Source organism: Trichoplax adhaerens, genomic scaffold (assembly GCF_000150275.1).
Source record: "Trichoplax adhaerens TRIADscaffold_12 genomic scaffold, whole genome shotgun sequence".
Classification (NCBI taxonomy): Eukaryota; Metazoa; Placozoa; class Uniplacotomia; order Trichoplacea; family Trichoplacidae; genus Trichoplax; species Trichoplax adhaerens.
The window spans coordinates 259,156-271,249 of NW_002060954.1; the positions used below are offsets into that span (position 1 = coordinate 259,156).

The 12,094-nt window shown below is 33.0% G+C and overlaps 1 protein-coding gene across 1 annotated transcript; it reads right to left on the reverse strand.

The window, feature by feature from the left end:
• Nucleotides 1–626: 626 nt before the first annotated feature.
• Nucleotides 627–4,917, reverse strand: TRIADDRAFT_30217 (uncharacterized protein; the record flags this gene model as incomplete). The annotated part of the gene is made up of 18 exons (XM_002115816.1): nucleotides 627–719; nucleotides 786–843; nucleotides 928–1,024; nucleotides 1,109–1,252; nucleotides 1,311–1,375; nucleotides 1,445–1,532; nucleotides 1,623–1,684; nucleotides 1,766–1,908; nucleotides 2,038–2,285; nucleotides 2,358–2,431; nucleotides 2,494–2,627; nucleotides 2,700–2,812; nucleotides 2,963–3,133; nucleotides 3,253–3,274; nucleotides 3,485–3,616; nucleotides 3,758–3,813; nucleotides 4,391–4,486; nucleotides 4,758–4,917. The coding sequence occupies 18 exons, from the start codon at nucleotides 4,915–4,917 to the stop codon at nucleotides 627–629; spliced, it is 1,956 nt and encodes a 651-aa protein (XP_002115852.1).
• Nucleotides 4,918–12,094: the final 7,177 nt, after the last annotated feature.

The following is a 12,094-nucleotide window of genomic DNA, read 5'->3' on the forward strand; positions in this document are numbered from 1 at the left end:
ATACTACTACCAAATCAGTAGATGGTTATTGTTACTTCTCTTGCAATCATTCTTTATTATGATAAACTGTAATGGTTATAGTGAGAAACTGACTTATTCATACAAGCCAATATGATATGATTCGGTCTAAATGTTTCCTGAGATGCTGTGTAACGCGCAATATTACATTGTAGTTTACAAAAAAATTTAATAGATCGATTATCACGTTATTTGTAAACAAATACGTATTATTTACATCTTTCACTACATTTTAACATTGTCTTATTCCAGCAATAAAGTGATCATTTGCTTGATCTGTAAGCTACAGTACTATTTTTCTTCAGCATGAAAAAGTTGTATGCTTCTGGTATCCCATGTTCCATACAGACAATATCAATGTAAATTACGCTATCGTTCCCTATTACTATTCTATATAATGAACTGGTCAAACGAAATAGTAATAAAAATAAAATATTGTAAAATGTGAACGAAAACGTGAATACTATAAAATTCTTATAGCTTAATTAACGGCATGCTACACAAGTAAGCTCTAAAGCTTCAGAAATGCACTTGTCCTTAGCTTTGATAATGAGGTACCTACTTCCATCTCAATCGGCTACAGACTATTAGTAAACATGCGGTACATACTACGTATGAATCTGTTTATATTTTTTGACAAACTTTAAGAGTTGGACAAGCGATGAAGCGGAAATTCCATCAATCCGACTGGCAGAGCCCAACTGTAAATAAGAAAGGCGAAATCTCTTAAGAAAATCCTATTGATTGCTATTTCAGCTAGTACTTACAGTCCGCGGCGCAACAGTTGATAACTTCTCTTTTTCTTCTTCGTCAAGGAAACCCAATCTAACAAAGACCATATACAAATTTGCCATTCATTTGTGTTAATGTTTATATAAGAATGCATAACTATACTACAATGAGCTTTACCTAGTGTAATCCAGATCATCAGGCAACGCTAGGTATTCAAGACGACGTAGCTCAGAAACGTCTTTATTTTGCCTTTCAATTGCATTTGCATAACTACCTAAACAATTGTAGCGAAATGGCAACTAGATAAGTACATCGAGAATTTAACGATTAAGTCTTTATGAGGAACAAAGCAAACTACCTTCGATCTCGATTCGATTACATAGGTAATCGTCCTCGACGATATCCCTAAATTCTGCAGGGAAACCCCTACTAATATCAGAAAGACTGACGCGGGAATTTATAAGCATTTCTAATCCACTAAAGAAAAAATTGACCTTAGTAACTTATCAATAGAATATCAGCATCAAAAGTAACAATATGATTTTACCTCTTTAATTCACCAGAATGTCGCATTCCGGAAAGATTACATCTAGCTTTCCAGCTACTTTCGGAAAATTTTAACTCCCTTTTAAGTACGGAAGTAAGATTGTCACAATCAAGATACCAACATACGTTTAAAGATACATGATCTTACCTCAAAGTGTTAATTGCCTTATCAAATTTGGTTTTAATCTTTACCATTTTTTCGAAACGTTGCTCACGGACAATTCCTACCTTATAACCTTTAGCAGCACAATGAATTCAATAGCAAATATCGATGCGTCAGTAACATCTAATACCATATCGAATTTTAGAATCAGACTAATACTTACCTTTTTCAGTAAGTCGTAGATCAGCATTATCTGGTCTTAATCTCAAACGAAACTCTGCACGACTGAAAAATATAAGGTTTGATGCGAATTTTACCTTTCCAGGCTTGAAATTATAATCATCGAATATACTGGCATTCTGCTACCTTGTAAACATTCTGTATGGTTCTGTAGTTCCACGAGTAGTCAAATCATCTATCAGAACACCAATATATCCATCGGCACGATCTAGAATTAATGGAGACATTCCTTTCACCATCAAAGAACTATTTATGCCGGCAATTATACCCTAATATCACAACGACCCCATGTATATAACAGGAAATTAATCAGATCAATTTTACTAATTCTACTAATTTTGGTAGAAATATACTCTAATAAGTTTATAATATAACTAGGAAACATTTTAAACTGTTACTTGAGCAGCAGCTTCTTCATAACCCGTAGTTCCATTTATTTGCCCAGCAAAAAATAACCCGGAAACCTTTCTTGTTTCTAACGACGGTTTCAGTTGGCGTGGATCAATATAGTCATACTCCACTCCGTAACCAGTTTGAACTATTTCCACATCTTCCAATCCATGAACGGATCGAATCATAGCTTTTTGTATATTTTCGGGCAAAGTACAAGAAATACCATTTGGATAAACAATTGAAGAGTCAAATCCTGTCCGAAAAAATTTAGAACAATGATAATTTTGTTAATATATTTTGTCTACTGCTTAATACATGTTTTTACCTTCAGGCTCTAAAAAAATCTGATGATTTCTTCCTCTGAACCGTATCACTTTGGATTCAATTGATGGACAGTATCTGAATATCAGGATTCACAAATATAGTACACTTTTACTAATATAAGTATGAATACGAGGTACTGCATGAAAAGTAGGTATTGCCTGGGTCCACAAACTTCTTCTTTAATATGTGGGGTTAAGTGTAAATGTCTTGTAATTATTGAATGTGTATTAGAATTTGTTAAAGTCAAAAAACATGGCAATTGCTCTGCTGGCTAAAGTAAATAAAATAATATCGTGTCAGTAACCACAAGCTACGAATATCTTATTACTAATCTATCAAATACCTCGATTTTAACTGCTCGATTCAAAAAAGAGAAAGGGGTAGGTTTTTCATCGCCATGCTGAATTACCAATTTCTTATAATCAATAGTTCTTCCGTCTAGCCTAGGTGGAGTTCCTTTGATTACAATAATTTTTATTAAACCAAATATTACTAAAGTATGGCATTTTTAAATTATTTTGCCTGTTTTTAGTCTTCCTATCTTGAATTTTAGATCTTCTATTGTTTTCGCAAGGCCAAAGGATGCTTCTTCATTTATTCTGCCACCATGAATAACTCTATTGCCTAAGGGATCCATTATTTCGTATTCATGATCTATAAAATTTGTAACATCCCTATTAAGAAATATAGATAAAGTCTTACCTATATAGATTTTTCCTCTGAGAAAGGTACCAGTTGTTAACACTACACTTCGAGCCTTTATAATACTTCCGTTATCTAAAATCGAAGGCACAAGCATGTACAGTAGATTTATTTTAATGGTATAGAGTACGGGTAAATAAATATTCAGATACCGCAGGATATTAAGGCTAAGTTTTCAAGTTCAAAAAACTCACGCAATACATAGTTGCGTCCTAACTGTACGTACGTTACTATACTGTACAATCCGGATTGTCATTACCGGAATATCAATGCTAGACCGACGTCTGGTGACGTTTAAAGTTGTAATTATACTACGAATGTCAGTCATCATGCTAGGATAATTACAATTAATAATCGCTGATATATATATAGATTATGCAAATTTTCATATATTGTTATCCTGCCTAATTGAACGCCATCAATAACTTGCTTATCTCCATCAGACGATAAAATTAAATCTACGACCGCTCCTTGTAGTAACGATAAGTTCGGTGTACTTTTGATTTCCACCTGCATATTCGATCGATAAAGATTGCGATCCATTTGAGCCCTCAATCCCTAAGTGTATCAAGTTTATAACACATTACACTGGTACTTTCTGATGAAAATGAGAACAGTGTTTTGAGAATTATAACAGGAAACACATTGTTTTAAGTTATGGTATAATTAAATCTGCGTAGAAAACTTATGATTACACACCCAAACTGCTGGTCCTTTTCTTTTATTCAGAACCTTATAGTGAATTCCGGAAAGATCTGCGAATTTAAAGTCAATAAATGTACGTATTGGCGTATTAAGTACGATTTACTTTCATAATAATAGGTTAACGTCAACATTACAATTTCAAGTGTACTGTACTAGTCAGTAACTAGCGAACGTAAGTCATGCTATTGGAAAGGACTTATATTGGAAGGAGATCTTAGTCTATGCCTTTCATAGTTCAAGTCGTCCTGACAGGCTTCAATAATATAGTTAACATCAAAGGCTGAAGAACGATGTTAGATATCATAGCATAATCAGATAGTTTCTTGAGCTGAAAAGGATCTCGAAAGCTATAATTCTAAGCTCAAGCACGCATTGCCTCGCAAATCATATGACTATTGTACTGAGCTCTACATGCAGTTATGCCGAATACTCGTACGTATATAGCACAAAGACGTAATAAAAGTATAATCATTGCAATGCTGGAGTTCAAATCACAAAATAAGAGCATTCTTTTGGTACACTCCTTTTAGCTATGGTAATGCGAACACGATACGTTATCAGAGCATTAAAATCTACCATGGCAAGTTTTAAAGAAACTAGTACGTAGAAATTTGGCTGCAAACTGACCACAAATTCTGCCACATAATCCATCCAAAGCATCAATTTCCCGAATTAAGTGACCTTTTCCAATGCCTCCAAAAGAAGGATTGCAAGACATCTCACCTAAATAAATTTAATTGATCTTAGCACAATCTGCCCTTAGATCTTTTGTAGATCATGGTATGGACTATCTATGAAAATCAGGTATAATCGAACGAAATATTTATACTGTAAGTTAATATACCCGTATACTTGTAAATATGCGTACGAGTAACTAACTATAAATAAGAGTACACAAAAATACTCATACAACCGTGTAGCCGGTGATAGGCTACAGGGTATTTACGAAAAAGTTCGTCTGTAAAATCTACAATTGCTGCTAAATCATATTTACCAATTTTAGTCAAATCGTGAGATATTAGACACACCCTAGAGCCATTACGAGCAGCAGCAGCTGCAGATTCTGTTCCAGCATGACCACCTCCAACTACAATAACATCGTAAAATGAATCGCAACCCAGGCGATAACAGAAATTTCGAGTGAAGCGCAGCATATGAAGGCTTGACCCAAAAGCCTGTCAAAATTAAAAGTGGTATAGTAGAAGGATAGAAGAATGTTGATGCTTGGCTGCTTGCAACCTCTTTTTCGCTGATACGATCGACACTTTGACCATGCACTAGAAGCTACCGCTCCTGTAATTTTTAGTAGTTGATGATTTGAAACTACTATACAGTACAGTACAGTACTGTACTGTACGTACACTGCACCCTACTGTTCTGTAATACTGTATACTGTAGACACAAATCAAAACAGTTCAGTACGGTACTGTACAGTGTACAGTACAGTATTACACTGAGTATGTACAGTACTCAGTACAATACAGTACAACATAAAGACGCTTAAGTTGCTGTTAGTACGGTATCTTGTACCATTCATTTCATTTTATTTGTTTATGAATAAATAAATTGCAATTACAGTATTCATTAGCCATTACTTCGTCGAAAGGAAAGACCCATTAAAGGCCTTATGGAAACCTGCGCTATCCTAGAACAGCTGCAAAATTTGTATCGCTTGAAGCCCAATGATGGAGCAGGTGATTTCGATTTTAAATTTGCGCGCCATAAAACAAACAGACAAGACTTGATTTGTTCACCATGTAAAATGCAGCAGAAATTCTGTGGAATACGTATAATGTAGATATAGTAAACAAATACATCCCTATGCTAAAATTGTATAATAGCATCCAGACCTTTAACTAATTACTTAACTTTATAGTGGCCATTTTGAAAAGCTTATACGACGAAGTTGTAACTTTAAATATCTACTTACGACGCGACGATAGTCCGTTTGATTTCGTCTTGAGACCCAGTGACTATGAAGAATACCAAAATTTCCTGTGCCATACGCTCGTTGGACTCTCTGCCGGACAATTAGAATGTTACCATGTAAAAATTAGAAATGAAAAAGAAAAATTAGATATAAGCGGAACAATCGAACATGTTATTCAGGTATGACAGTGTTATTATAAAACTATAACAACTTGAAGTCCCAATTTACCACGACAATTTCAAAGCAGAGCTTATGCAGCAAACAACGTCCATCACATCATATTTTATCTTTAGGTCGAACGAAGGTAAGCAACTTGTAAGATATAGAATAAGAATTTTTAATTGAAATGAGCTGATCAAAATAGTTATTTCGAATGTATTGAATTAAAATGTAAATATTTTTACGTAGATGGGAGCTCAGATTTGCAAGAACTCAGCTGTAGAAATTATTCAATCGCCTGTCTGGAATACTTTATTCTCAAGGTACCCCTTCAATTTAGCATCGCTTGTGTTAAGGATAACGTAAAGGTGCTAACTATATAATTAAGGAAGGATCGTATCACCAATTTCAGAATCGATCATCGTTCAGTAATCCATCTATTGAAAGATACTGCAATCTTTATCCCGTTCACGAACACCTCATTGCTACAAGTTACAGGTGAAGCAGAGGATAATAGAGAATGATTATAATCGCTTTAGTCGTGCTTTAAATATACTAACAAACATTTCTCTGATGCTTAAGGTTGTCCTATAAATAGGCATATGTATGATTTTCATGCAGCGAAAAATCCTGTCAGTACTTCAGGACCCTATCAGTGTACAGAAAGGTACATATATTAATGAATCAACTACATGGTGCCACTTAACTTCTTAGAAATTATGGTGTCTTTTCCTTCTTTGAGAGTTTTAAACAATAACTAATCTTACATAAGAACTAATATTACGTAAACGCTAGATCAGTATGTACATTGATAAAATTCTATTTAAATACTAGCCTAATGAGCTAGATATAAACTGTAAATTTGTGCACTAACCAGTATTATCCATTTATGAACAAACCAGTAAGGGCAAATGTAAATTAACTACTAAAAGTATTAATATTCTATTAGTATCACACATTCTTCGAATGATACAGCATATTGCACATCGGCATACGGTATACAATACAGTACAAGTAAATAAATCTGAAACTGACACCAACAGAAAACAATAGCGAGGCACTTAATTGCTCTACCACGCAACAACTAGTCATCAGAATTCACTTTGGCCTCTGCATGCAATTCTTTAGTATTACTAAAAGTGAACGTACACATTTTAATTCAACCAGAACGCAAGTTTGAAGTCACTAAAAAATAATTGTATTACACGTAAATTAGTAATGCCTTGTGTTTATATTCTACATAAATACCAGTACCAGTACAACTAAACAGCTATGTATTAATACAGTATACTACGAGTATATGTGATTACTTCACTGGGTGCCTTTAATTGGGAACTGTAGGAGAGTGAGTACTTTATAAATAAAGTTGCCTACAAGCTGAGTGCATTTGCAAACACATTGCCGAGGCGCAACAGAAACTATCAATTAACTATTGATGTATTTACTGTATCTATTGCCATATTTCAATTCAGAAGCAATGAAGAACTACCTATTAAAAAACAGTGTCTATATGCCGCTCCTGCAGGATATAGATTTGATCACACTGGCGCTGAAGGTAAAATAGTAACGATTTCAAATTGTTATTTCGCTGGATACAGTATTATCCATTTTATATAGTAAGTAAGTATTTGACATGTTACTATTCTACATATCAAATAATAATTTTAAAGGTACAGATTTTCCATTCCTAAGTTCGATTGATGTTCCTTATGAAGCCAATTACGAAATTGACAGCGAGCATACACCTGTTGCTCAAAGTCACTTTAACGGACTAAAAGTACCAGAAGCTTTATCGTCTGATATTAAAACAAGTCAGTTATTCTTTAATTATAAGCTACTGTTTTATATTGTTAACAATCATCGACTCATTTACTTCTTGTTACGTAAACATAAAACTCACACCAACACACCCACGCCACCTGTACAAGAAGAGGACGATTTAAATCGCGAAGCAAAGTACTGTCGAAGTAGCTTACTGAAGCTCTCCACCAGTATTACCCGTATTATGTATTCCAGAGTCAGTAAGGAAAGTTTAAATTCGTCTAGTAGTAAGTATTGTATTATTCATATGTTAATATAAAATATTTTTAGTGATGGTTTCAATGCTAAGAAATTCTGTACATGTATTTTAAAGAACTTCCGTTTTTATATAAACTGCCTAGATATCGTCGAAGTGGCCCACAGCAGCCGCAGGGGTGCTCGAAAATTGATAACAAGAATATTTTTATCAAATCAGATTCACCAGTCAAAATGTAAATAATTTTTATTGTAACTTTTTGTATACATTCTAAATGATTTCAATGAATATTAAAAAAATTAATAGTCCTATGGCTTTATAATTCGATTTTACGTTCATCTCTAGATAATAAAAAAGGAACTATACAGGTTAGACTCTTGAAATTATGCAAGATAACCAAATCAAGAATCATTCATACCATTATGTCAAAAGAGGATTCCCAATTGCTAAATGATTTATCTTGGGTTTAGTCTTGTCGTCTGCCAAGAAGATTAATTCGATTACAGCAAATATTTCAGTCGTTCATCAAACGTCATAAGTAAGTTCATCATCGTGTCGTATAGAAACATAACATCTTGGTCTATGTGATCTTCGCATCTAAATAATGAGTTTATCGCTAGAAAATGTCGGTTTCAAGCTTTATTACACCGTCAATGTCCACTAAAGCCTCATCAGATATTTCCGATCGAGGCAAGCGTAACTATTTTCTTAGCTAGTAATTCTATATCAAAGTTTAGTTTTTGTAGTAAATTATGATATGGTTTTATTTCAGAAGAATATGCCATATAAGATTACTTCTACAGTATCACTAACCTGATCTAATAACCTTATACAATAGCAAACAGTAAATATTAACTGTAAAAAGCGAACTGAGACGAAAGTAGCTACTAATTACAGTTGTCTACGGAATAATTATTCCACTCCTGTTCAAGTAAGCAGACAGTGTTTATTATACCCTTAATATGCTACGTTTGATGTTAACAATTAATACTAGTTTGTCGAAGGTTTATTCTTTTTTAGTATCTGTCTGTAACCACGTTATACCACAACAGCTATGGGGATGCAAAAGAAACAAGCAATTATTTTATAACAGTATGTAGACTTCCATGCTCCTACAGTATATATTTCTAATGAAAATTATAAGTATCTAAGTCAGAGCGGTCCTAATTTTTGCTCTAAATTTTCCGCTGACCTAATAATCTATACTCTTCAAAAATTTTAAAGAACTGTTCCGATTTATACATCTACATAAAAATGAAAAATTCACCTGCCGCGACATCATGATGAATATGAAGGTACATTATTTAACCACCAAATAATGTAATTCTAATACCCAGCAATTTCTAAATAAATAACAGAAAGAAAATAAACACTATTCAGATTTCAGAGTGTATTTGGGCCAATAATTTCATGCAGAAAGCCAAATTGTCTCCTATAAGTAACAGTGAAAAATCATGGAGATTATGTACTACTTTCTTTTGGTGGTTGTTCAACGATTACTGCTTATCAATATTAAAGGTAGCCCTGAATTGATACCTTACCATTTTTGTAGATGATTAATGTTACTAATTTTTCAGTTAGAATCATGAATAATTCACTTGGATCAAGTACTTTTTATCTCAAATTTTAATAACCTCTTGATCTTAGCCATTTTGTGCTTCTGATTTTGTTAGGGATATTTTTATGTAACTGACTCAGATAATACAAAAAATAAAATTTTTTACTATCGGAAGTCAATATGGCGAAGAATACTTACTCTCGGTGTAACAGGTGGATTCAAATGAGACTTGACAAATATCCTAGCGAAATTTTCAACAGCATAATTCGTTTCTATTAGGTCTTTTACGAGAAAAATTTAAGAAAATTGACAAGGTTGAAATATTCTTTTACACTTGTTGTGTATCAAAATTACAATAATATATTTTAACTTACTTACAGAAAACCTACAAGAAGTTACTGCACGAACAGAAAACCCTCGGGTGTTCAGGATTGCGATTTCTACCGAAAGATAAAAAACTGAGACCTATCATTGCGCTAAATAGAAAAACTTTTTCATCAGATGTTATGGTATTCCTTGTTAACATGCGTTAGCTCTGCTTGTCAAAACTCACATCAGAAATTTTCGATAATGTTATCTCCTATATTCACTAGAATAAAACCTTACAAAAATCGAAAGGATCACATTGCAGCAATCTGCCAATAAATGATCAACTTCGAAAGATATTTAACATTCTAACTTACGAAAAAGTATGAAAATCATGAAATGAAATAAGTATATCTCTAAGTATTACGTGAGTACTCTCGGTTTACTATCGCCTACTTCAAGAAATGTAACGTAATTTTGCAGAATAAAGCTGTCTATAATAAAAGTCCCGGCATTTTTGGCTTTCATGACATTTATTATCAATGGAAAAATTTCATAAGCAACGTAAATCCTCAATCGCATGACAGGTAAACATCAGTAGTCACTAACAAGTTATCTTGTATCATTATACAGTAGTACAATAATTTGCATCCAAAAGAAAACGTAATTTCTGAAAATTCTATCAACATTGCTCCTTTATCCACATTTAGAAAGTGGTACTTCGCTAGTGTTGATATAAAGAATTGCTTCGACTCAATCCGGCAGGAGAAATTGTTAAGTATTGTTGATAAATTACTGAATCAGGTAATAGAATTTTTAAAATGAATCGTATGTACATTAGATAAGTTAAACTAGGAAATTTTCAATACCTTAGGATGAATACTTGATGTATCAATTTACAATGGTATCACGACGAAATAATAAGAATTGCTCCAATATTCAACGTTACATCTTAAAAAACGGTTAATTTTATAATTACTTGCGCTTATAGCCTCTAATCCGCTAATTCGCTTACGAATCACACACCCTAGGTGACATGAGTGCAACTGCACGTTTATTAAAATTCAGTGAAAATGAAAGCAATTCAAGAATGCGACATTGCATTGTCTACGATAAGGTCAAACAGTCAGTTATAACTGACCAATTTAATTCTAGCGCATTAGTGATGTAGACGAGACAGTGAAACTCTTAATCATTCTTTGTGGAATTTAAGGATGATGGTCTTTCAGGAAAATAGTTAATAATCTTTATAATTTTATACCTAAGATAAATCAGAATTAAGTTTTTGATAAAAGTTATGGTAACCATAGTACAATGTTATCGAGTTCTCGATGCTTGACTAATCATGATTATGTACCTATGATAAACCAGGCTGTAATTGAAGTAGTTAAGAAAACTTTTGTTCTAGAGCAAATCAAAAAACATATTACTAATAACATTGTGCAGGTTACTCATGATTTTTACTAGTAATACCCGAGAGTTTTCCGTAGTAATGACTATTAAATATTGCTAAATCATTTACAAGTAGGTTAACGGAGAATATTATAAGCAGACTAGTGGTATTCCTCAGGGATCTATTCTTTCCTCGGTCCTCTGCTAGTAAGCGAAATGGAATCTATGATCTAGATTCGAAACTTGATAAAAAATGTTAAAATTAGATGTTTTTATTGCATCATACATTTTAGTATATTTTATAACATGATGGAAAATACTTATTTAAAAGAATTCATGAACCAGAGCAATGTAGTAAGTATTTACGATACCTTATTTTTTGTTCTATGAATTTTTATATAGTCTTAGAATTCTCTCGTATACAATACCAAATTAAGAGCAAAAAATCCTCAAGACTTTTTCAGTACAAATAACAAACATAAATCTATTCAACGTTATATCTGTGTACCGTACATTAATGTAATAAAGCCGTTTACATTGAGCTCCTGTGATAAAATAGTTTTTTGCAAGGTTAACAGACGATTTCTTATTGGTGGCTAATAATAAAGACGTCTGCTGCGCTTTTATTAATAAAATGGCTAAAGGTTATGTGCAATTCTACAAGACAATATGTAATTGATAGCAAATTAAAAATTATTAACATGTTCGAGATTTTCCTAATACCTTTTAGGTATTCCAGAGTACGGTTGTGAACTTAATCTTGCAAAATGTCTAGTAAATGAAAAATTAGCTGTTATGAATGATTTTCAACCGAATCTTTGTAAAAATTCAAGTACTGAGAAATTAAAGCCTTTCAAAATTTAGTGGATAATTTACACACTCTTAACCCAATGTGTCTTTCTCCACTTAAGGTTATTTTCCATGGTGTGGGTTGCTTTTCAATATTAACACATTAGAAGTGTTATCAGA